The sequence below is a fragment of the Gymnoscopelus microlampas genome (genome assembly GCF_963454915.1).
Source record: "Gymnoscopelus microlampas genome assembly, chromosome: 21".
NCBI lineage: Eukaryota > Metazoa > Chordata > Actinopteri > Myctophiformes > Myctophidae > Gymnoscopelus > Gymnoscopelus microlampas.
This window is the reverse complement of record NC_139958.1, coordinates 41,114,903-41,142,460: the sequence shown is the minus strand read 5'-3', so window position 1 is coordinate 41,142,460 and position 27,558 is coordinate 41,114,903. Positions and strand designations below refer to the sequence as shown.

Here is a 27,558-nt window from a genome sequence, read left to right as displayed (position 1 = left end):
AGAATGGAACAGAGCCTTCATTAGTATCATTGGTAACACCTGTGAAGGAAGTAAGAAGAGGCCCAATTTCTTTCCAATATGGCTGCTGTGAGCTTGTAGATCGGCTATTGTAGGATAATGTTCCCCCCAGAATGGAGATGCTGGGGTTCAAGTGGTTACATGTTCTCCCACCGGGGTAGTAAAGGGTTAACAGCCAAAGCACAAGGAGGAGTTCCTCAGTGACCGTCCGAAACCTAGTGAAACGAAAGTAAACACTGACAGGGTTTGGTGTCAGCAACACGCTCTCTACTAAACCTTTCAACACGACGTTGTACACAAATACTGACAACTTAAACACTGGTAAGTACAGCACATGTATACTAACAAGGAAACGTCGGTCTGGCAGTCAGTCTAATCCTGATTTTTCTCCCTCAATGTGTTGAACAATTGATCTGAACTATCCCTGAAACATGACTGTCATATCATGACAGTCATGGAACCACTTGTTCCTGGTTTTTTAACATTGTACATCTACAACCCGTACATCTACATAAACGTTCAGATTTCAAATATAAAGTAATGACCTCAAAGCCACGGATGTATCAAGTTAAAGTGCCTGGGTCTAAGTACCCGTATCTTCCGTATTGTTCAATAAAAAGCATTTTAATCCGATTGGTGGCCATTTGTTCCGAATTTTCTCTATATGCTTTCAACAATGCCCCTATCGGTTGGAAGGTGTATTGCACTCAGATCCACTATTATTAAAATAGAAAATGGCCGCTGATCAGATTAAAATGCTTTTTATTGAACAATACGGACGATACGGGTACTTAGACCCTGGCGTTTTAACTTGTAACATCCGTGGCCTTGGGGTAAGCACTTTATATTTGAAATCTGAACGTTTTTGTACATGTACTGATTGTAAATGTAGGATTTACAATAACCAGGAACAAGTAGCGCCATTACGCTTGTGACAGACGAGCGTCACGTGAACCATGGCTAGATCTGAACTAAAGTTGCACATGGACTTTGACATTGGCACATGAGGGGTGTGTGTGTGTGTGTGTGTGTGTGTGTGTGTGTGTGTGTGTGTGTGTGTGTGTGTGTGTGTGTGTGTGTGTGTGTGTGTGTGTGTGTGTGTGTGTGTGTGTGTGTGTGTGTGTGTGTGTGTGTGTGTGTGTGTGTGTCCAGTCATAAAGGAACACATAACTGTTATGATTTGGTATACGATTTGAAACTGTCAATATTAATTATCTGTACCCTAATGAGAAATGTATAGACAACAGAAGAAAACCCTGATCAATGCACACATTAGAAGTGAATTGATAGGCTAATATCTGCAATATGGCCAATTGAATGACATACCCTCATATTCCATGTTATATTTACATTGGAATTATTTTATGACTTAGAAAATCGACTTATATTATCCAAATAGGCTATGAGGGTGAACAAGAAACACAAACACAGCTGCAGGTGTGATCAGTATAGTATAGATGTCCTCTGGAGATGTTTAAGTCTCAGTGATGGATGGAAGAGGGACAGACAGTCAGGACACGACATTTGACCCATAAGCCCCAGTGGTGGCCTACCATGCGTTTTTAAGGCTACTTTCACCATATGATATTATGTTATATTAATTGTATCAATAAAAACAATTACATATTGCTGCTCCTTATAATTTTTTTGGCTGCTCTTACATTTCTTCTGCTGCTCCAGCATTTTTTAAATGGGAGCACCAGTGCTACCAAGTAAAACAGTTTATTTTGATGCCTGATATACTGTGTACACAGCACGTCTGCAAATACTTTGAGTGCTCACATCCCTGGGTATGGTCTAGTTATTCATTAACAGAGAATAACAGTTATATGAAAGACATGATCTTACTCTATCTTCATATTCTATTCCCCAGTCCAATCTTTGGTGAAAAAACAAGGTTCCTTGAGGTTCATAATAATTTTGTGTCAACAACATTAAAGTCTCCACCAGACCGGATGGCTGAAGAACTGTGTGTGTGTGTGTGTGTGTGTGTGTGTGTGTGTGTGTGTGTGTGTGTGTGTGTGTGTGTGTGTGTGTGTGTGTGTGTGTGTGTGTGTGTGTGTGTGTGTGTGTGTGTGTGTGTGTGTGTGTGTGTGTGTGTGTGTGTGTGTGTGTGCGTGCGTGCGTGAGAGAGCAGGTAATCTCAGGGACCGTGTGACCACTCTGTGATACTTGACATGCACACTCCCAGTAAGGAAGAACCTCTGCCCCAAATTAGGGCAACTTTGCATGTAGGCCACATCCATTTCAGTCTGACAAGACTTTTAGCGTTTTCTTCAAAACACACTTTTTTTAGCCGCATGCGCTAGCGCGGCTCTGTAAACAGCACTAGTCTTAGTCCGACACCCGAGTCACATTTTGTGACACCTAAGTGTCATTGGCTGTCCTGGCTGTCCATCACACTTCCCCCCTTTTAAGCCCCCCTTTTAAGCCAATGGGGAGACGAAAATGTAATGGACACGTTTGTCAACGAATTAGACGAGACGAAAATGTTAGGGCGGGACGAATGGAGAAGAGATCCAATCAGAATTACTCTTTTTGAGGGACTAGTTGGGAAGGGAACCAATCAGAACGATCCTCATTGTTAGTTAGGTTGATCCACCCGGAAGCAGACCATATTAGGGGCCAGCATGGACGAACATAAATCACAACAAGGCAGCCAACGCACGGAGTTACACGATACAGGCGGAGGGTTAGCCTAAATGCTAGCGTGCTTCATTAGACCTAGTTGGGCTATTAAGTTATTATTTGGCCATGTTCACACTGACTTCAATCTTAGCTATTGGGAAGACCCGTGTGGTGTCACAAAATGTTGCCACCACTTATATAAAAAACATTAGAGCGATCTGCGACGCGAGAGAAACAAGCAATCCAAAAAACAAGTAATCAGGTCTATGAAAAGATTGGGGCCAAAAAAGCCTACCCCATGCGGCTTTATTATGACTTAGGTCATTCTTGTTTTTTTACTACTCCTACATATTTTCTCGAATAGTCACGCAAATCAGTAAACATAATCTCTGTGGTCGTGATCACTGTCAGATATTTCAGATTATTTCCCCATTGGCTACAATTGGCTTTCAAAGTTTGCGGGAGGGACCTGTTTTGGGCAAAATGCCAAGGAATTTCAGAGGGAAAAAAATATATTGTGTGACCTTCTATTCAAGAATAATATGCCAAAACGTGAAGCACCATGAGACTGATTTAAAAAGGAAATGGGGTGTTGGTTCTTCCTTTGCTTACTGGGAGTGTGTGTGTAAAGTTTCACGACATTCAGACGCTGCGTTCATCATTTGGCATTTTGTGCTAAATGGGCTCCTCCCGCAAAACAGAAGTCAATTGAAATTGAATCTGAAAGATTCTGATACACCGCTAGAATCACTATCCATGATCTCATCACGATTCCTTTTTCATGTTGGTTTTTAGGATTATTATTATAGTATGAATAATAATAAGATATGATGTTCACAGACAGACACATGTAGATAGATTAGATAAAATAAAACAAAGATTTATCATTTATTTGTTTCTATACTACTGTTCTATCAGCTGCTGTGGATGGCCTTTTGCGAGCGAGTATTGTAACTTTAGGACTACTGCTGATGAACTATTTTGAGCAGACTCATGAAACCCTGATTTTCAACGGTTTTATTTACCATAAAAACGCATCTTGCCCTTTTCCAACGCTTACTTGCATTCTCAAATGCTCTTAGGCTGTGTGCAACAGCTGTTCTGTTGCAGTCATTATGGGGGGACCCCTTGCTTTTTCACCCGTGTTAGGTTAAACAGCAACGTCGAGTAACTTTCAACATTGTTGTTGCAAACTTTGCTAATAATTGTAGATTGCCTCTTGTCCGTTTTGGAATATCCAAACCAGTTCCTTAGACCGATGTCGAATTATTTAGGGAACTCCTATGTATGTCTGTCTGTCTGTGTGTCTGTCCAGTGCTTGCTACTGCACTGCAAAGAGCAGCTTGCTAAAAGGGGGAGGGACCGGCGGAAGCATGCGTGAGCAAAAGTAACAGATCTACAAGCTAACAACGCGTCAAGTCGCGACGTGTTGTTAGCTTGTAGATCTGTTATTTTTGGCGAATTACACCGCCGTACTACAGAAGTATAAATTAAGGTATAGAACTGCAACTCATAGAATGTGCACTCGCTGTATTGCAATCTATACGATCTCTCTGAAAAGGCAGATTGTGGAGATATTGGAATTGTTCATGGTTTATAATCATCATATCGCACACCACTACCTGGATCACATGACTCAAGAGATAATGTGTACAAATTTGCATGGGTTTTGTACAGAATCTGTGGGGGTAGTTGCAAAAGATTTGTTTTGAAGAAAACAATGTATAAGGCGGAAATGGGAAGGACCAGTACGTTGATCGGTCCAGCGGTGCCAGAGATTAGCTGCTCAAAGAAACACAGATAAACAGACAGACAAATAGACAGGGGTAAAAACATACTGTAATCTCCGACCTGGCAGAGATAACTATATAGGTGTGAGAAGTAGCACCCAAAACTAAATTTGTTTCACTTTTATTTTCAGTGTGAAGAAATGGCATCTGCCAGCAGTCTCCTGTCTGAAGAGCAGTTCCTGTGTTCTATCTGTCTGGATGTGTTCACTGATCCAATCAGCACTCCATGTGGACACAACTACTGCAACACCTGCATCACACATTACTGGGACACTAAGGGTGTGTGTCAGTGTCCACTATGTAACAAAACCTTCTATAATAGACCAGAATTCTCTGTTAATAAAGTCTTCTCTGAGATGGCTGATCAGTTCAGGAAGTCAAAGCAGCTGAGACAAACTTCCAACACAAACCAAGAAGATGCTGAACCAGATGAAGTCTCCTGTGACGTCTGTACTGAGACCAAACACAAAGCCCTGAAGTCCTGCTTGGTGTGTCTGACCTCCTACTGTGAGACTCACCTGGAGCCTCATCAGAGACTCACAGGGTTAAAACGACACAAACTAATCGACCCTGTAAAGAACCTGGAAGACATTTTGTGTAAAAAACATGACAGACCTCTGGAGCTGTTCTGTAAGACGGACCGCATGTGTGTTTGTCAGTTCTGCACTGAGTCAGACCACAAGTTACACCAAATTGTATCTCTGGAAGAGGCATATGAAGAAAAGAAGGCTGAGCTGGGAAAGACAGAAGCTGAAGTTCAGCAGATGATCCAGGAGAGACAACAGAAGATTCAGGAGGTCCAACACTCAGTAGAACTCAGTAAGAAAGATGCAGACAGAGAGATAGCAGACAGTGTGCAGATCTTCACTGCTCTGATCAGCTGTATTGAGAGAAGCCAGGCTGAGCTCATTGATGTGATTGAAGAGAAGCAGAAAACGGCAAATAAACAGGCTGAAGGCTTCATCAAGGATATGCAACAAGAAATCACTGAATTAAAGAAGAGAAACTCTGAGCTGAAGCAGCTCTCACACACTGAAGACCACCTCCACCTCCTTCAAAACTTCACATCCATCAACACCCCTCCACCCACCAAGGAGTGGACAAAGGTCAATGTCCATCAGTCTTCATATGTGGGGACTGTGAGGACAGCTGTGGCTCAGCTGGAGAAGACACTCAGTCAAGAGATGGAGAATAACCTGCGTGATGCTGAGCTGAGGAGGATCCAGCAATATGCAGTGGATGTAACTCTGAACCCTGATACAGCACACTGTGCACTCAACCTGTCTGAGGATGGAAAACAAGTGAGTTGTGGAAACATAATGAAGAAAATCCCAGACAACAACTTGAGGTTTTCTCAATGTCCCAGTGTCTTAGGCAAACAAAACATCTCCCCAGGAAGGTTTTACTATGAGGTTCAGGTTAAAGGGAAGTCTGACTGGGATTTAGGAGTGGTCAGAGAGTCCATCAACAGGAAGGGAGTGATCACAGCGGACCCCACCAACGGTTACTGGTTTATAGTGTTGAGGAATGGTAATGAGTACACGGCTCTTGCTGAACCTCGTGTCCTCCTCCCTGTCAGAGAGGAGGTCCAAAAAGTGGGAGTGTTTGTGGACTATGAGGAGGGTCTGGTCTCCTTTTATGATGTGGATACCAGAGTTCATCTCTACTCTTTCACAGGCTGCACCTTCACTGAGAAACTCTATCCATGCTTCAGTCCATGTCTTAATAACAAAGGTAAAAACTCTGCTCCTCTGATCATCTCTCCTGTCAATCACACAGGTTAGACTAATCCTCAGCTTTAAATGAAAAGGTTAGTTTTCATTTGACATGTGTATGTAGGCTATGGAGGGATTCACACATGTTTATGTCAGTCAACGGTCATTTACAAGTGCTGATATTTGTATCATTGAGTTAATAGAGTCTGCCTGCTTGCTCAGGGGATAAATTGAATCTTGACCATCAGGTCAAAATTTGTGTCAGAACCTGTTTCTAGGTGAGACATGACCTTTGACACGATCTAAATGTCTCAATAGAAGAGCAGGGAGACAAAATACAACCACCCCAATTGTATTGTTATTTTTGTATTAACATACTCTAGCATACAATTACACTTTATTCATTAAAAAAGTGACATAGTGCCACTTTAAGTATTTAGCTTAAAATATATTCTTGTTTGTGATACTGTAGAATTCTCTAAGTTAGCATTCAATTATTTATTTTACGGCATTCATAGAAAAGGGACGATTTGATTCTTTAAAATAAATCAGCTATTGTACATAATGTTCATATGACTGTATACTCCTTGAATTGTTTTCTCAATGCAGACACTAACCACTTGAACCCTAGCATCCCTATTCTGAGGGAACATTCACTGAAAATAGCAGATGTACAAGCTCACATCGCTTCGTAATGCGACACATGAGCTTGTAGATCTGCTATTTTTGGTGAAGAGATTTTGTGTAGAGGGAAAAAAGAGCACACCATGATGTACAACTCAGGTCTGTTTAAGTATAGAGGGTATACGTTGTTATAAGACTTTTGATTCAGGGGTTCTGGGGTACAGTATGTTGTCACATATATGGAACACATAATGGAATTATGCCGGAATGTTCTGCATGTCTGGGATTTGAGGAAGAGTTTGATGTTTGAAAGAATGATGTTGGTGGATTTACAATAAATGCATGGGGAGATTATCAGTGTGCAGACTGTATTTGAGTCTTTCACCTGTTCTTCTGTCCAACTTCTGTCCACAAAAGTTGTGAAAATAGCTGATTTACAAGCTCATAGTGCCTAGCGGTGCAAGGCGTTGTGAGGTTGTAGATCTGCTATTTTCACTATTTTGACATACAAGATCTCCACCCGACCGCGACAATATTTATATTAATTTGATGTACAGTAGATTTTTTGTAAACTCTGCCATCGTGTATCTCATCAACAGGAGGGACAGGAGCATTGTGATTGGCTAGTCAGTAGTATAGATCCCATAAGCCAGATGGACAGGCAGTTTTTGTGAGCACAAAATCCTATGTCCTAATACATATCGTCACTGTCAGGTAGAAACCTCATACATATTTGTTTTTCCCAAATAAAGAATTAAGCTGATCTACAAGCTCACAATATGTTGTGATGCGATGTGTTATGATAGTCAGGGGATATTAGCAGAAAGATTTCCAATCTTGGAATAAATTCCTTACAAAAAAAAATCTTTACCAATGTGTTTGTAAAAGTGTCTAGTAACACATCTCACAAAGACTGAAATGCAGTTTCCCTAGGAGAATTTTTGACAGCTGCTGAAAAACAGAATTAAATTTTGATTTTCCCCACATAAGGTTATAGTGGGTACCCCAACTTTCAGGAGTTTATTGCAATGCCTAATGCCTCCGCACAGACAGACAGACAGACAGACAGACAGACAGAGACATACACACACAAACACACGTGCATGCACACACAGTCTTGCATGCACACACGCACTCACACACATGCACATGCACATGCACAAATGTTTGCACGAGCATACACACACCACACTCACTTGCGTGCTTGTATATCGGCTATTTTCGAATAGCCAAAAGGATAAAATCTGGCTTAATTGTTTAATGCACGTTTTGTAATAATCATCTAAATCTACAAAGTAACGTGTAACTAAATCCTTCAAATTATTGTAGTGGACTAAAAAGTACAATGTTTGCCTCTGAAATGTAGTGGAGTAGACAATTCATAATCAAGTAAAGTAAAAGCACCTCTTAAGTACAGTACTAAATGTACTTTCCACCACTGACCATGTGGGCAGTGAAATAACATACACAGTGATATGGGAGGGCAGTACAGTTTTTATCCTAAATGAGTTGGTGTATACTGCCACCTATTGACGTTATGGTGAAATGCTAATATAATCATACAGGTGAGTATTCAATGTACCAAGAGTTCTAAATTGGCCCTTTGCTGGCTAACCGGAAGACTCACCCAAGTTATTTTTTGTGGACCAGCCGTTCTTGTATTTGTTTTACTGAGGATAAGGTTAGGAATAAGGTTAGGTTTTGGCACCGTTTTACTGAGGTTACGTTTAGGAATACCAGGTGAATACCACCGGATTTGCCCCGGGGCGGACTGTGTTTTGGGCCGAGCGTTTTGGTATTCTTTTGCTGGCCTTTACCTTATTCAGTTATAAATGACAACCTTGAATGACAACCATGAAACCTTAAAAGTTGAAACTGTACTAGTTATATTTTATAATTATTGTCAGGATGAACCAAAGTAGCCTATGATCAAATACTGAAAACAAAATGAATTGCATGTAAACTTAGCTAAGCTACTCGGGTACTGTAGCCTACATCCCATTGGCTGGAGGGACAGTCACATTGTGATTGTAGGCAACAATAATGTGTTGTTTTTTTTCCCCGACCAGGTGTCTTCAATGTTTTTCAGGCCAATGACTTCTTAGCTGAGAGAGAGATGAAGCAGGGACCCCCACTAAAAAACGTGGCCCCCCTCCCGACAAACCCATTTTTAATAAAGATATTTATGGAATAAATAAATACAATACACATAAATATGTGAAAGACAATTGACTGACTTCGACTATAAAATCATGCTTTTTATTTATTTATTAAACTAGAATCATTGAATCTCGTTTGTTGTATTAGTATTATTCATTATTGTTTGTTGCCAACATTAATTAGCCCCTGCTCGAAAAAAATCCAGCCCCCCCCCATAGTCCCCCAGTCACAATTCTCTGGAGCCGTCACTGCTGCTAGTTGGTCATCATTGTCACAAGTGTTCAGTTCTAGTTCCTAGTATATTCCTAGTCATTTATATAATCCCAGTGCCAAACCATCAATATGTCCCTACACGGACAAATATGTCTCTGGCAGGACATTTTAGATTTAGTTTTTACATAACATTATAATATTATTTTTTATTTTGTTCATAAAACCCAATTACTGAATGCCTGTCTCCAGGTTTTCTTCAGCATATGAACTATGACACTGATTTAATTCAGCACTTGAAATTGTAGGAGTTCAGGTATTCCATTTGATTTGACAAGGTTTCACAGATAAATATTGTGAAAATAGCCAATCTACATGCTCACAACCCGAGGAGTTGTGAGCATAGGCCTATAGATGGGCTATTTTCACACTTTTTGCCTATTTCATAGGTAATATTTGGCCAATGTTTGACCATTTGTATAGTTTGTTGATTACTTTTGACGCAGTAAAGGTCTTAATTATGTATTTTCATTTTAGAGGTATTAAAAAAGGTCTTAAACGTCCTTAAATGTGCAGATTTAGAGACTGTTGCACATGAAGCAAATGTCCCTCGACCCACTATGAGAACCACTGTAGTATACATATAGGTTAGCTCTTTGTGTGTTTCTGGTAATATTTTTATCAGGTTGTTATGTATGTCCACGTATTATTATTTTTTTACTAAAATATCCATCACAAGCCATCATGGTGCTGACCCCTGTCCCTGTGTATTAGTACTTGGAATTTCTTTGTAACACTTGGGTTTTAAACCATCTGCCTCACACTGCGACAGACGAGCCTTCATTGACCACCAGGGATCCTCAGAGGTCTATCCTCAACCCCCTTCTTTATTTCAGAATAAACGTTATTGTCACGTCACAGTTTACAGTTGTAAAAAGTGGGTGGAAATTCATTACTAAATATGTCAACAGACAGAATATCTACACTTCTACTCCACAACATCACAGGCAAAAAAAACACAAGGCAAATTGTACTTTTTACTCCACTGCAATCATTTGACAGCTTTAGTCACTTTACAGATTTAGATTGTTAATACAAAACATGCATTAACCACTTAAGCCATATTTTACACTTGGCTATTTGAACATCTACAAGCTTGCAATATCAATTCATGTACTTTGACCACTCACAACAAATAGGCTCTATGCACAGAAGCCATATTGGGAATCCTTAGTTCCTTCACAGGTGTTACCAATGATCCTAATTAAGGCTCTGTTCCATTGTGGCATAGTGGTTGTCTTATTTTCAAGGACCCCCTTAACTCTGAGAGTGTACTAATGGAACCAAATGGACCCGTAAGAGTCCATTTGGTATTTTGGTTCCATTTGTACACTCTCAGAGTTACACACCCACCATAAGGGGCCATTTGGGAACCAAAATGGAATGTTTCTAGTGAGCCAACATGCACGATATCAGCACCCTGACCAGAATGGAACAGAGCCCATTAGTATCATTGGTAACACATGTGAAGGAAGTAAGAAGAGGCCCAATTTCTTTCCAATATGGCTGCTGTGCATAGACCCTGCAAGCGAGCCTGCACGGGGCCCCTAAGGGGCCACTTAGGGTTGGCTTAAGGGCCCACCGTGGGCTGCCCACACAGGGCCCCAGGGGGCTTGCTCATTGGCAAAGTGTGGGCCCCTAAGTGCTGGCCCTGCATGGGCAGCCCTCACTTAGCCCTCACATGCCTACAGTGGCCCCGCATTGGCCCACTTGGGGCTATGAATAAGCAGCCCTCACTTAGCCCTCCGGAAGCCCCATTAAACTATAACCTCAAAATAACTATATTCTATTAATCTAAAATGTACTAAACTAAGATCTGTATTGTAAAGAAAAAATACAATAGTTGTTCATTGAATGGTTTATTTTCGGCTTTTGTTTACAACAAATGAAAACACACTTGTGTGGACTTACAAAAAGAAAAAAAAATCACAAATGTATACATATTCAAAGTCAGCTCACACACAAAATCCAAACTCCAAATAGTCAAAGGGATTCAAATCAATGATTAAATATAATACAGAACAAATATAAAACATTGGCAAATATAAAACCAGTGTAACCTTTCCTGTCTTAGTCTCCAGACTAAGGGGGAACTGAATCAAGTTCAATTCCACAGCCGAAATTAATACTTGCGTCGGTCTCCGCCTATTAACTTTGGGGTAGAACCCACTTGTATCTTTTATTACTATTTCCCTTTTGCACAATGGTGAATGAACGGTCTCTTTTCTTCAGGCACTGTTAGTTTATTATAACTCCAGCAACATCAAACACGTTTCAAGTTCACTTCACTTCCTCAACTTACTATACAATAGACAAATGCACACAACATACATACATACATAATACACAATACATACAACATACAATAACCCATCTCTCTCCCAGCATCCTTCTCTCACCCCAACCAAATTCTATTGTCACAGACTCCTCTTAAAGGAGACATTTTTTACAATTTTACAACACTACCCCCACTATGGATGGCAATGTATCACAATTCCACTCCATCAGTGCAGTTACAATGTAGCATACTTCACCAACATCTCAGCAGATAACATGGCCCAAGGCAGACTTGGCTTTTTTTTTTTAGGTAAGGCTACATTGGTAGACTTAGCAAAGTGGGCATATTATGAATCAACTATAAAACAGATTACACCAGTGGTCACTGAACATATACTGGATAGGCATGCTGCACCTCTCTGTTCACCTGCTATTCATTTCAAGTAACATACAAATAATTCAATTCAATTCAATCTTTATTTCAGACTCAAGGTCCATATCACAGACAGCATGACACATACACAACGATAAAATCAAATAACTCTGTTCAGGTTCAGAATAGCAAAGTATGAGAGTAACCATTTGTTTGTACATACTGTGCAATCCACAAGTCCTTTCCCCCCTACCTAAGGAGTTCTGGGTAGACTACCATCACTCCTGGTGAGATCAGGGCATCATTCTTGCCCCTTTTCAGCACATAACTCACCACTAACTATGTTTTTATTTTAAGTCTGTCACCCACTCCCCAACCTCCAGTCACCTGTCAACGGCGAGTCCCCTATACCACCGGCCAGCCTTGAGACTTGATTCTTGAGTAAATTCTGAAAAACTGACAGGAATTCCACAATGTTTCTTCTTGTACTCCTCACAACCTGCCCAGTCCTTTCTCATGGCTGAATTCATCTGGAAATATATAAAAATAAATATTTTATGTGTGTGTGTGTGTGTGTGTGTGTGTGTGTGTGTGTGTGTGTGTGTGTGTGTGTGTGTGTGTGTGTGTGTGTGTGTGTGTGTGTGTGTGTGTGTGTGTGTGTGTGTGTGTGTGTGTGTGTGTGTGTGTGTGTGTGTGCATACATATATACATACAGTGCCTTGAGATTCAAAAAATGATGAAATTAATTGTTTTACTCAAAATTCTCCACACTATACCCCATAATGACAAAATAAAAACATATGTTTTTGATTATTTTCCGACATTCACAGTTAACTGTGGGACCTGATAGAGACATGTGTGTGCCTTCCGTGTGTCAGATCAATTTTATTTACCATAGGCAGACTCCAATCAAGTTATAGAAACATCTCAAGGATGATCAGTGCAAACAGGATGCACCTCAGCTTAACTTTGAGTGTCATAGCAAAGGGTGTGAATACTTATGCTCATGTGATTTTGTCTTTTTTTTTTAGAGGTGCAACCGCTCCTATAAGAGGGTTTAGGACCCATCCGTGGTGAAATTTGTTTTCAGTCGTGAAAATGTGTCTTTCGCTGTGACGCCATGCTGTGGAAAACGCGCCCATAGGCTGATAATCTTCACACCCAGTGTGAAGTGCTGTGATTGGCTAGCAAGATGCATGATGAAATGAATAACTCATACATTTCACCGCTCACTTCACACTGGATGTGATTATGTTTTATTCATTTGCCATAACATCTTAAACATCTATTTTATTTTGTCATTATGAGGTATAGTCTGGAGAATGTTGAGTAACATTTTTGAATAAGGCTGTAACATTGTATGTACACTGTATGTGCAAGCAGAGTGTGTGTGTGTGTGTGTGTGTGTGTGTGTGTGTGTGTGTGTGTGTGTGTGTGTGTGTGTGTGTGTGTGTGTGTGTGTGTGTGTGTGTGTGTGTGTGTGTGTGTGTGTGTGTGTGCGTGCGTGCGTGTGTACACACACACACTCTAACATATTTATACTTTTACCTAAGTATTCATTGTCAAAGCTTACTCTTCCACTGGGGCCTCACTGCTAGCTGGCAGACTGTGATAGGGCTCCTTTTGTCCACCCGCTCTGTCACTTGAATTACGCAGCCACACCCTAATCTCCTTCTCAACATCGGAATCCTGAGGACTTGGATGAATGCGTTACTTTCTTACAGCCTCTGAAACATAAAAACAAATAGGCTTATATGAAACAATAATTTGTGTAGGAAGCAATTTCTTATTCGTTGCTGTCGGGCAGAAACCTTGTATCAACATCCTTTAATCTTTTTTTGTTCCGTTTTTGTAAATGAAAGCTCTACTTCGTCATACAACATGTAAACCCTCTGTTAATTTAACTAGTATAATCCAATGGACACAAATAGTCCATTTGGGTTACTTGTTAACGACAGATTTTACAATGGAAGCTGCCATTCTTAGGTTACCTGTTAAAGTGTGTTGTGTGGGAAGCTACTCCAAGTGATTCATTCAACATTATGGTAGTCCTGAAAAAATCTAACACTTTGTTTGCAGACATAAACATACATAAACCATGCTAAATCCAGATGTGACGTGTGTGGGCATTCCTGTCCATGATCTCCCTATGTATCTATTGGTGTTATCAAACATACCTGCTGCTGATAGAGAGCGTCTCACAGCAGGGGGTACGGCCACAGGTGAAAGACAGCTTGCAGGTGGAAGGTGGCTCACACTCCCTGTGGGCAAATGATGGTGTATGTCAGCGGGTGTCCAAACATATTTTTCAAAGAGGGACATATAAGAAAATATGAAAATACTTTAGGGTCGACTGCATCTCCTGTCATACTGCACCTTTGGACCATGAATCATGATTAAATCACATACAAATGCATCACATTACAACTATTTAATTTAACTACAGTGCGACATCAATAGCCGTTTGTCAAATGTAAATCACTCATCTGTACTGTATGCATGCACTGTGTTGCTATTATATTTACAGTCCAATAAATTATCTTTCTTCAAATGGCTGTGTAGTCAAACGTAACCAGGTGTGAAAACGTCTTTACAATTTTGTTTAATAGAGCACCGAAGTCTGACGTCACTGCCAGTAGAGGGCCAGTAGAGGGCGCTGTTCCAGGGTTCGTGGCTTTATTTTTTATGTTGAAATCCCCATTTGGGAATCTTAGATCACGTCATATAAGAACTGTGTTCCAAACATAAACACACCACCCTGGCGTTTTTGTCAGGGGGGTGGCTCTGCATCGTTTATGATATTCATTCATATTTGATACAGCCTGTTTCTGCCGAAAATGGAATTAAAGGTAGGGTAAGTGATTTTCTTTGGTTGAAATAAGTGTTAAATAGCTCTATATTCTGATAGTACTCATTGCTATAGAGTGTTTGTTCAGTTAAAGGAATCTCCTTGTCTCTTCAGCTCTTTATTAAACACAAAATACATTTTCGTCTCAGTTTTAGTTTCATTTCCAATGTTTTCCAATCAGGATAGAGAACTCAATCAGGATATAGATTAAACAAGTGAAATTTGAAGTGATGACAAGAAATGAGCAGAAAAAAATGGAACTGGAACACTATAAAAATGAAGCTTAAAAATGGGTACTTTCTCCTGATTGGCTGAGATTTTGACACCTACCTAAAAATGTATTTTCTGTTTATTAAAGAGCTGGAGAGACGGGGAGACTCCTGTTACTGAACAAACACTCTATAGCAATGATTACTATAAGAATATAGTAATTTAACCTTTTAACAAAATACTTTTTGTTTTAACCAAAAAATATCACTTACCGTACCTTTAATTCTGCCTTAAAAGTCTTAAGAACTACTACTTCCGGGTCTGAAATCACTGTCCCCACAGCAGCCGCGTTCATGGGAAATGTAGTCGTTGGGTTGTTTGACTCGTTTCTAGTGTTTATATTGTGTTACTCTTTGGGTAAATGTGTACATTTACACCTTCAGTCAATGCTTCATATCCATATGAGTAAAAACACCAGGGTGGTGTGTTTATTTTTGGAACACAGTTCTTATATGAAGCGATCTAAGATTCCCCAATGAAGATATCAATACAAAAAGTAAAGCCATGAACCTGCGGAATCATGCGCCCTCTACTGGCAGTGACGTCAGGACTTCGGTGCTCTATAGCAGCGGTTCCCAAACTTATTTAGCTGTGCACCCCTTATTACATCCTGACCTAGATGACGCACCCCCCCGGGGCGTCATCTAGGCAAACCAATTAGGTTGGTTTGCCTAGATGGCAGGTCACGCACCCCCTGGGGTGCGCGCACCACAGTTTGGGAACCCCTGCTCTATAGAAATGGCATTTCTTTCAGTTAGGAATTCTTACACATTCTGCTGAGAAATAGCCTATCTGCCCAAACTAATTTCAATACACCATCATGTCAATGTATGAATTAGGCTGCAAGCCTATGGAGTTATGGAGGGTATGGGGCTGGGCTGTGTAGTTTAACTTAAAAAAAGGGTCCAAATCCTTCTATTTTTTTTCAAGCGTTTGTTTTAAAAGAGCCGATCTACAAGCCCCTTTTCAAATAGCCAATGTATATGAGGTTAAAGTGCCTAGACCGAAGCTATACCAATCTTACCTGCTGACAGACAGACGGACGGGCGGACGACTCAAGGTGGTCAACAATGCAGTCTCTCACATACAGGCGGTGGTCAAATAAGACTCCCTGTGCACAAATGATGGATTTATTGAGCATTGAAGGATCTACAACAGTGGCTCTCAAATGTCAAGCATTATATCCATGCATTCAGACCATGTGCATTTTGTCAATATATCAACAACAAGCTAAGGCAGGGGTCTTCGACGTTTTTAAAATGTTTTATATACAAATATTGTATAATTATGTAGGCCTATAAAATTGTGATTCATGTGTATAAACATACCATGTTATTGTGCATTCAATACTAAGCAATTAAAATAATAGATAGATTAATATATTCATGCTTTTAATTCAAACATACATGTACAAGGTACAGTGAGTAGGGTGGCTATGTACCCAATGTGAATACTATCAACAATCTGTCAATTGCACAATAATCATGTATACAAGCTATTCAAAATAGATAGAATCATAATTTATTTTAAACATAAATATGGAAAATATTTAAAAAATATTTAAAGAAAAATTGACATTTTTGAAAAAAAAAAAGGTCTAATTGTGTAATCAAGCAACAATTTCGCGGACCCCTGCAGTACCTCCGTGGACCCCCTTGGGGTCGCGGACCCCTGCAGTACCTCCGTGGACCCCCTAGGGGTCGCGGACCCCTGCAGTACCTCCGCGGACCCTCTAGGGGTCGCGGACCCCCTGTTGAAGACCTCTGTCTAAGTTTTCATTTTATTTGTGCTCTTTCTCACACACACAGAGAGAGTGTGTGTGTGTGTGTGTGTGTGTGTGTGTGTGTGTGTGTGTGTGTGTGTGTGTGTGTGTGTGTGTGTGTGTGTGTGTGTGTGTTAGACACATTAGCTAAACATTAGCCTATACTATTCTACTGAAATGATATCTGAATTTGCTAAATGTACTCAAATACAACCCCAACACAACATCACACTTAAACTATAACAAATATAATTATTAATAATTAAAAACTCACCTTATAGGCAAGCAGTAGGCTAGTAGTAGCCTATATTATAAATTATATTGTATATCCCGCTATCATTTCTTGAAATTATTGTCATAAAATCCCTTTATCAAGACAAATGAAATCGCTAAACAACGTGTCGTGATCATAGAGTTGGGTGGTGACTCCAGACAACAGTTGTTATCAATAGCCTACAGTAACAGTAGTAGGCTAAAGTCTACATAAATAGTATTTCTGTGTGTCAACACTCACCTAAAATGTCTGCTTCTTCTTCTTCTTTCTTTTATCTTCTCTGAAGTCGGTTAATAATTATTTGAATGAAACCAAAGTAACGCAATTTGTCTAACTGTATTTAGAGCGCTCGAGCGACTGCTCGAGCGTTTCATTCTCCCCGCTCTGAGTCACTGTTGCCAGATTCTGTGAGAGAAATAAGCAGCCAGGTCTATGAAAATAAGCCTTAACCCTACATTGGCTATTTGAAAATAGCCGATCTACAAGCTCACAGTGCGTCGCATTTGCAACACGTTGTGAGCTTGTAGGTCTGCTATTATCAAAAAGAAAAAGTTAAATATATTTGTAATATTATTTGAAACAGATGGGGGTCTGCGGAAAAATGCATTAATTTGGGCATCCTTGACATGCAGATGTTTGAGAACTGGTTTAAACAATAAATAAAAAATGGAAGCAAGCCCAAATAACTACACTTTAGAAACAAACCCCCAAAAAGCAACCCACTTAACTACCAATATTTACAAGCAACTTCACAGAAAAACAAGCCCAAAGTCGCTTATAATAAGCAGATATGGCAACACGGTTCACAACCCAGAATGCATTGCGTGTAAAAAACAACAACAGATCTACAAGCTCACAACGCGTTGAATGGCGACCAGATGTAGATCTGTAGATCTGTTCATTTTTGTAACCATAGCACCGGTCTGTTTTGGCATTCAGGAAGTTGCCATATGAAGTAAATAAGTTATTGGATGCATGTTGTCATAATAACAATAATAATAATTATTATTATTATTATAATTAATATAAAAATAATAATAATAATAATAATAAGTGTAATAATAATAAGTATTATTATTATTATTCAATATATTATTTATGTCACATCACAAGAAAAGGACAAGAAATGTAAAATTAAATTTAAAAAGATATAATAATATATACTGTATATATACTGGGGGGGGGGCAATTGTAATGGAAGAAAATCTTCACAGTCTAATGTTGGCAGGTATGATGACTCCCCGGGATCCAAACTAGTTAAAATAGTAGATCTGAAAGCTCACCACGCGTCCCGGGCTTGTAGATCTGCTATTTTCAAGGCGTTTTTTTAATTAATTGATGGAATTTCGTCGATTTTTTAATGTATTAATGAAATTATTTTGATACATTTTTGATTTTAGTATTTTTATTGATGAAGATTTTAGATTTTTGAAATAATAATATAATATATTTTTGTAGGAAACGGAAAAAAGGGATCTTTCCTCGTGACCCATAAAAATGTGTCCATGACCCACAAATGGGTCCCCACCCACTGTTTGGGAAACAGTGATCTAACCCAGTGGTTCTCAACCCTTTCAGGCTGCGACCCCCCAAAATAATCATATTTGAAATGGGGACCCCCCACCCTGATAACTAAGCACTTGGAATGTAGGAGTTGATGCATTACGTTTAGTTTAGACTTTATTGTGAAAATAGCAGATCTTCAAGCTTGTAGATCTGCTATTTTCAAAATGTTTGCCTCTTTCTGATATTATTTGACAATTTGGCCAATGTTTGACCATTTTTTATAGTATAACGTTTGTTGATTACTTTTGATGCAGTAATGTTAATTTTTTTTAAGGTATTAAAAAGGTCTTAAAGGTCCTTAAATTGTCACTTCACTATCATCTGGGGACCACCCCAAATCATGTGGGGATCCCCCTGGGGGTCTCGACCCACATGGTGAGAATCACTGATCTAACCAAACTTGACCAGCTGCTAAGCTGGTCTGTCCAGTGTCCAGCCATCTGACCAGCTAAGTCCAGCTGCTAAGCTGGTCTTTGCTGGTCTGTCCAGTGTCCAGCCATCTGACCAGCTAAGTCCAGCTGCTAAGCTGGTCTTTGCTGGTCTGTCCAGTGTCCAGCCATCTGACCAGCTAAGTCCAGCTGCTAAGCTGGTCTTTGCTGGTCTGTCCAGTGTCCAGCCATCTGACCAGCTAAGTCTAGCTGGTAAGCTGGTCTTTGCTGGTCAGTCCACCCATTTGACCAGCAAAGACCAGCTACCAGCTTGGCTTTGCTGGTCAGTCCAGCCAGCCAGCTGGCTGACCAGCAAAGACCAGCAGAATCCAGCTTAGTGCCCAGCTAACCAATTACACTGACACACCAGCCTGACCAGCCTGGCCAGCTTGTCCAGCCTGGTATACCATCTAAACCAGCTTAAGACCAGCCAAGACCAGCTAATACCAGCTAAAACCAGCTAAAACCAGCAACCATCATAAGCTGGTTTGTGCTGTTTTTTTCAGCAGGGTTAGAAGACTAGGATGAGTGGCTGCATGTAGATTCAGACAGACAGGCGGAGTGATATGTGAGGCTCCAGGCTCTAGTCTACACAGTGCAATGTTGTAGAAAGTGGAGTGATATGCTGTGTTCTAGAAAAAAATCACACCCTGTGTGAAGTGAGTGGTGCCTTGCTTAGCTTGGCTAACATGTTCAATCAGCCAAGCTAACATGTCCAACGTTAGCTTGGCTGATGGCACTGATGTCACTTTGAAACATGTAAACAATGTTTCAAAGTGACACACCTATTTATAGGGCTCTATTTCGTCATGCGTCTCGCTAGCCAATCAAAGCACACCCTTTCAACATATTGTCACGTGTCACGTGATGCTTGACCAATGTTAGCTTGGTGGACACACGGACATACAGACATACATACATACATACATACGGACACACAGACAAAGCCAGATATAGGAGTGGTTGCCTTCGGCACCACTCAAAAAATAGTTCCAAGTTCAAGAAAAGAGCGGCAAATGATGTGGGAATGTAATATGGGCTGCCCACACTAAAAACGCATGGGGCCCAAAGGTACAAATCTGCTCTTGGCCCTGAACGGACAGACCCACACTGGCCCACTATGGGCTAGCCCCAGCTCAGCCCCAAGTGTGGGCTGCCCACAGCAAGCCCACGGTGAGACCACAGCTGTGGGCATCACCTGGGCAAACCCGCGATGGGCCTGTGCAGGCTTGGTGCGGGCTTGGCATAGCCCTCACTGCCCACACATAGCCTGCATGGGCCCCACAGGGGCTCGCTTGCAGGGAGAGCCTATTGTGAGCTTGTAGATCGGCTAATGTAGTATAATGTTCCCCCCCAGAATGTAGATGCTGGGGTTCAAGTGTTCTTCCACCAGGGCAGTAAAGGGTTAACAGCTACAGCACAAGGAGGAGGCGTTTCTCAGTGACCGTCCGAAACCTAGTGAAACGAAACACTGACAACTGCAGCAACACGCTGTCTACTAAACCTTTCAATACGACGTTTTACACAAATACTGACAACTTAAACACTGGTAAGTACAGCATATGATTTATACTAACAAGGAAACGTCGGTCTGTCAGTCAGTCTAATCCTAATTTTTCTCCCTCAATGTGTTGAACAATTGATCTGAACTAGCCCTGAAACATGACTGTCATATCATGACAGTCATGGCGCTGCTTGTTCCTGGTTTTTGAACATTTTACATCTACAACCCGTACATCTACATAAACGTTCATATTTCAAATATAAAGTGCTTACCTCAAAGCCACGGATGTATCAAGTTAAAGCGCTTGGGTCTAAGTACCCGTATGTATCGTATTGATCAATAAAAAGCATTTTAATCCGATTGGTGGCCATTTTTCCCGATTTTTTTCATATGCTTTCTACCACGCGCCCCTATCGGGTGGGAGGTGTATTGCACTCAGATTCATTGTTATCAAAATAGAAAATGGTCGCTTATCAGATTAAAATGTTTTTTATTGAACAATACGGACGATACGGGTACTTAGACCCAGGCGCTTTAACTTGTAACATCCGTGGCTTTGGGGTAAGCACTTTATATTTGAAATTAGCTGTAGTTTACAACCCTCGTAGACGTATTTACGATTCTGACGTCTTCAATCTACGAGAGTTGTAGGGTGCACGTCCCATGCAGGGGAGCACTTTCTGCACTTTACCCCGCGACACTCCAAACATGTTCAAATTGAAAATAAAAGGTGCTTACCGCAAAGCCCCAAATGTTAACGACCTTCGCGGGGTAGTAGTGATCCCCGTCGAGGTATATCTTTCAATAAAGAAGTCTTTTAATCCAGCTTGTGTCGGAATCTTCACTGTTCTTCTTTTGTTTTAAATGAGTTTGAACTGCGCATGAGCGATTTGGCGGTCGGGAGGTGTATTGCGAACTGCTTCTTCTTTTGTTTAAAATGAGTTTGAACTGCGCATTAGCGATTTGGCGGTCGGGAGGTGTATTGATACATTGTGTTTTCAATGCGCAATACACCTCCCGACCGCCAAATCGCTAATGCGCAGTTCAAACTCATTTAAAACAAAAGAAGAACAGTGAAGATTCCGACACAAGCTGGATTAAAAGACTTCTTTATTGAAAGATATACCTCGACGGGGATCACTACTACCCCGCGAAGGTCGTTAACATTTGGGGCTTTGCGGTAAGCACCTTTTATTTTCAATTTGAACATGTTTGGAGTGTCGCGGGGTAAAGTGCAGAAAGTGCTCCCCTGCATGGGACGTGCACCCTACAACTCTCGTAGATTGAAGACGTCAGAATCGTAAATACGTCTACGAGGGTTGTAAACTACAGCTAATTTGAAATCTACGTTTATGTACATGTACTGATTGTAAATGTAAGATTTACAAAAAACAGGAACAAGTAGCGCCGTTACGCTTGTGACAGATGAGCGTCACGTGAACCATGGCTAGATCTGAACTAAAGTTGCACATGGAAAAGTACGCACACACTTCATGTGCCGAGAGTGTGTGTGTGTGTGTGTGTGTGTGTGTGTGCACGCGCGAGGTAGAGATCCAGTCATATAGGAACACCTAACTGTTATGATTTGGCAAATACGATTTGAAAATGTCAATATTGATAATCAATGTGTACCCTAATGAGAAATGTATATGACAACAGAAGAAAAACCTGATCAATGCGCACATTAGAAGTGAATTGATAGGCTACAATATGGCCAATTGAATGACATACCCTCCTATTCCATGTTATATTTACATTGGAATTATTTTATGACTTAGAAATTCGACTGATATTATAGGCTATGAGGGTGAACAAGAAACACAGCTGCAGGTGTGATCAGTATTAGATGTCCTCTGGAGATGTCTCAGTGATGGATGGAAGAGGGACAGACAGTCAGGACTTGACATTTGACCCATAAGCCCCAGCGGTGGCCTACCATGCGTTTTTAAGGCTACTTTCACCATATGATATTATGTTATATTAATTGTATCTATAAAAACAATTACATATTGCTGCTCCTTATAATTGTTTTGGCTGCTCCTAAATTTCTTCTGCTGCTCCTGCATTTTTTAAATGGGAGCACCAGTGCTACCAAGTAAAAAAGTTCATTTTGATGCCTGATATACTGTGAACACAGCACATAGTCTGCAAATACTTTGAGTGCTCACATCCCTGGATATGGTCTAGTTATTCATTAACAGAGAATAACAGTTATATGAAAGACATGATCTTACTCTATTTTAATATTCTATTGCCCAGTCCAATCTTTGGTAAAAAAAAACATAATCATTTTGTGTCAACAACATCAAAGTCTCCACCAGACCGGATGGCTGAAGAACTGTGTGTATATGACAGCAGCTAATCTCAGGGGCCGTGTGATACTTGACACGCACACACTCCCAGTAAGGAAGAACCTCTGCTCCAAATTAGGGCAACTTTGCATGCATAGGCCACATCCATTTCAGTCTGACAAGACTTTTAGCGTTTTCTTCAAAACACTTTTTTTTTACTACTCCTACATATTTTCTCGAATAGTCACGCAAATCAGTAAACATAATCTCTGTGGTCGTGATCACGAGGTATCTGTCGGATATTTCAGATTATTTCCCCATTGGGTACAATTGGCTTTCAAAGTTTGCGGGAGGGACCTGTTTTGGGCAAAATGCCAAGGAATTTCAGAGGGAAAAAAATATATTGTATGACCTTCTATTCAAGAATAATATGCCAAAACGCAAAGCACCATGAGACTGATTTAAAGTGAAAATAGAAGTAAATTGAAATGGAATCTGAAAGATTCTGATACACCGCTAGAATCACTATCCATGATCTCATCACGATTCCTTTTTCATGTTGGTGAATAATAATAAGATATATGATGTTCACAGACAGACACATGTAGATAGATTAGATAAAATAAAACAAATATTTATCATTTATTTGTTTCTATACTGCTGTTCTATCAGCTGCTGTGGATGGCCTTTTGCGAGCGAGTATTGTAACTTTAGGACTACTGCTGATGAACTATTTTGAGCAGACTCATGAAACCCTGATTTTCAACGGTTTTATTTACCATACAAACGCATCTTGCCTTTTTCCAACGCTTACTTGCATTCTCAAATGCTGTTAGGCTGTGTGCAACAGCTGTTCTGTTGCAGTCATTATGGGGGGACCCCTTGCTTTTTCTTTTTTTGCAACTTATTGTTTTTATTGTTATCATCAAGAGAGACAACACAATTATGCATAGACAGCAACAACAAAAGAATAAGAAAAGTAAAGCAAAACAAAAGACATACAGTTAATAAAACAGAAGAATGTACAATATGTATCCTCACACTTACACTGTAACACAGTATATAAATATCCACACACATACCGCACATTCATGCTATCAAAATACACATAATACAAATCTCTTTATAAAAATTAAAAAAATAAAATAAAATTAATCTTATCGTAACTCAATGCGTGCAAAAGGCGTCCACTTTTTGGTAAATTGCTCGTTTTGTAGCCTCACCAAATAAGTGATTCTTTCACCCCTTGCTTTTTCACCCGTGTTAGGTTAAACAGCAACGTCGAGTAACTTTCAACATTGTTGTTGCAAACTTTGCTAATAATTGTAGTTTGCCTCGTGTCCGTTTTGGAATATCCAAACCAGTTCCTTAGACTGATGTCGAATTATTTAGGGAACTCCTATGTCTGTCTGTCTATCTGTCCAGTGCTTGCTACTGCGCTGCAAAGAGCAGCTTGCTAAAAGGGGGAGGGACCGGCGGAAGCATGCATGAGCAAAAGTAACAGATCTACAAGCTAACAACGCGTCAAGTCGTGACGCGTTGATAGCTTGTAGATCTGTTCTTTTTGGCGAATTACACCGCCGTACTACAGAAGTATAAATTAAGGTATAGAACTGCAACTCATAGAATGTGCGCTCGCTGTATTGCAATCTATACGATCTCTCTGAAAAGGCAGATTGTGGAGATATTGGAATTGTTCATGGTTTATAATCATCATATCGCACACCACTACCTGGATCACATGACTCAAGAGATAATGTGTACAAATTTGCATGGGTTTTGTACAGAATCTGTGGGGGTACTTGCAAAATATTTGTTTTGAAGAAAACAATGTATAAGGCGGAAATGGGAAGGACCAGTACGTTGATCGGTCCAGCGGTGCCAGAGATTAGCTGCTCAAAGAAACACAGACAAACAGACAGACAAATGCACAGGGGTAAAAACATACTGTAATCTCCGACCTGGCAGAGATAACTATATAGGTGTGAGAAGTAGCACCCAAAATAAAATTGGTTTCACTTTTATTCTCAGTGTGAAGAAATGGCGTCTGCCAGCTGTCTCCTGTCTGATGAGCAGTTCCTGTGTTCTATCTGTCTGGATGTGTTCACTGATCCAATCAGCACTCCATGTGGACACAACTACTGCAACACCTGCATCACACATTACTGGGACACTAAGGATGTGTGTCAGTGTCCACTATGTAACAAAACCTTCTATACGAGACCAGAATTCTCTGTTAATAAAGTCCTCTCTGAGATGGTTGATCAGTTCAGGAAGTCAAAGCAGCTGAGACAAACTTCCAGCACAAACCAAGAACCTGCTGAACCAGATGAAGTCTCCTGTGACGTCTGTACTGAGACCAAACTCAAAGCCCTGAAGTCCTGCTTGGTGTGTCTGACCTCCTACTGTGAGACTCACCTGGAGCCTCATCAGAGACTCACAGGGTTAAAACGACACAAACTAATCGACCCTGTAAAGAACCTGGAAGACATTTTGTGTAAGAAACATGACAGACCTCTGGAGCTGTTCTGTAAGACTGACTGCATGTGTGTTTGTCAGTTCTGCACTGAGTCAGACCACAAGTTACATCAAACTGTATCTCTGAAAGAGGCATATGAAGAAAAGAAGGCTGAGCTGGGAAAGACAGAGGCTGAAGTTCAGCAGATGATCCAGGAGAGACATGAGAAGATTCAGGAGGTCCAACACTCAGTAGAGCTCAGTAAGAAAGATGCAGACAGAGAGATAGCAGACAGTGTGCAGGTCTTCACTTCTCTGATCAGCTGTATTGAGAGAAGCCAGGCTGAGCTCATTGATGTGATTGAAGAGAAGCAGAAATCAATAGAGCAACAGGGTGAAGGCTTCATCAAAGATCTGCAACACGAAATCAGTGACTTGGAGAAGAGAAGCTCTGAGCTGAAGCAGCTCTCACACACTGAAGACCACCTCCACCTCCTTCAGAACTTCACATCCATCAACACCCCTCCACCCACCAAGGACTGGACAAAGGTCAATGTCCATCAGTCTCCATATGTGGGGACTGTGAGGACAGCTGTGGCTCAACTGGAGAAGACACTCAGTCAAGTGATGGAGAGGCTGCGTGATGATGAGCTGAGGAGGATCCAGCGATATGCAGTGGATGTAACTCTGGACCCTGATACAGCGCACTGCAAGCTCATCCTGTCTGAGGATGGAAAACAAGTGAGTCATGGAAACATAAGAAAGAAACTCCCAGACAACAAAGAGAGATTCTCTTCATGTGTCTGTGTCTTAGGAAAACAAAGCTTCTCCTCAGGAAGGTTTTACTATGAGGTTCAGGTTAAAGGGAAGACTGGCTGGGGTTTAGGAGTGGCCAGAGAGTCCATCATCAGGAAGGGACAGATCACACCGACCCCGAACAATGGTTACTGGTCTATAGTGTTGAATAATGGAAAAGAGTACAAGGCTCTGGCTGGCCCTCCTGTCCTCCTCCCTGTCAGAGAGGAGGTCCAGAAAGTGGGAGTGTTTGTGGATTATGAGGAGGGTCTAGTCTCCTTTTATGATGTGGAGACCAGAGTTCATCTCTACTCTTTCACTGGCTGCACCTTCACTGAGAAACTCTATCCATACTTCTGTCCATATCCTAATGATAATGGTGGAAACTCTGCTCCTCTGATCATCTCTCCTGTCAATCACACAGATTAGATTAAACTAATCCTCAGCAAAGGAAAGGTTAGTTTTCATTTAAAGCATGTGTATGGATTTCATACAGGTCAGTCAACTGTCATTGCAAATCAATCCATTGAATTGTTGTCCTTGTCACATGTATTACAATATATCTATTGTCTCTTTTGTGTACAGTAGTTATTTACGATGTTATCAGAACAAACTAAATCAGCTATTGTACATGATGTTCATATGACTCTGTACTCCTTGAATTGTTTTCTCAAAGCAGACATTAACCACTTGGGGAACATTCACCAAAAATAGCAGATCTACAAGCTCACAACGGTAGATTAGTTATTTTCTGTGAAGAGATTTGGTGTAGAGGGAAAAAAGAGCACACCAAGTGCAGTGCCAACTCAGGTCTATTTTAAGTATAGAAGGTATAAGTTGTTAAGACTTGTGATTTGAGGATTTTGGGGTACAGTATGTTGAATGTATATATTGTAGTGTTCATCTTATGTGGATTTTTTTGCATGTCTGGGATTTGCTAGTGAGGAAGAGTTTGATGTTTGACTTTGAAACAATGACACATACAATATTGTTATTTGGTGGATTTACAATAAATGTTCAGTGTGCAGACAATTGTTTCTGTCTTTCATCTGTTCTTCTGTCCAGCACCTGGTATTTTATTGTTTGGATGTGCAGTACATGTTTTAGTTATTATTTATTTATTATATCGTCACTGTCGGGCAGAAACCTTGTATCTCTTGTTTGTTTGTTCATAAATGAATGCCCTACTTCATCACACAAGGGTGTCCACACTAAAGTAGTGAAAATAGCAGATCTACAAACACACAATGCCTCACAATGCACGGCAATATTGATATTGTATCAATAAATAGTACATTTTGTTTGTAAACTCTGCCATCATGCATCCCATCAGCCGGAGGGACATGAACATTGTGATTGGCTAGTCAGTAGTATAGATCCCATAAACCAGATGGACAGGCAGTTTTTGTGAGCACAACATAAGTGGGGTCCTAAAATACATATCGTCACTGTCAGGTAGAAACCGTGTATGTCCAAAAGTGTTACTTTTCAGGAGATGGGCGAAAAAG

General features: G+C 40.6%; 1 protein-coding gene across 3 annotated transcripts; it reads left to right on the top strand.

Annotated features, from left to right (window-relative positions):
• Window positions 1–247: 247 nt before the first annotated feature.
• On the top strand, window positions 248–26,479 carry LOC311038249 (E3 ubiquitin-protein ligase TRIM39-like; the record flags this gene model as incomplete). 3 transcript variants are annotated; one of them, XM_084047649.1, is made up of 2 exons in its annotated part: window positions 248–339; window positions 4,568–6,527. In XM_084047649.1, exon 2 carries the CDS (start codon window positions 4,577–4,579, stop codon window positions 6,218–6,220), a length of 1,644 nt encoding a protein of 547 aa, XP_083903775.1. In that variant the 5' UTR covers window positions 248–339; window positions 4,568–4,576. The 3 variants fall into 3 exon arrangements, with proteins under 3 accessions (XP_083903775.1, XP_083903776.1, XP_083903777.1); XM_084047650.1 differs by lacking the exon at window positions 4,568–6,527 and adding an exon at window positions 24,830–26,479 and having other exon boundaries at window positions 270–339; XM_084047651.1 differs by lacking the exons at window positions 248–339; window positions 4,568–6,527 and adding exons at window positions 20,520–20,552; window positions 24,830–26,479.
• Between the last annotated feature and the right edge of the window lie 1,079 nt (window positions 26,480–27,558).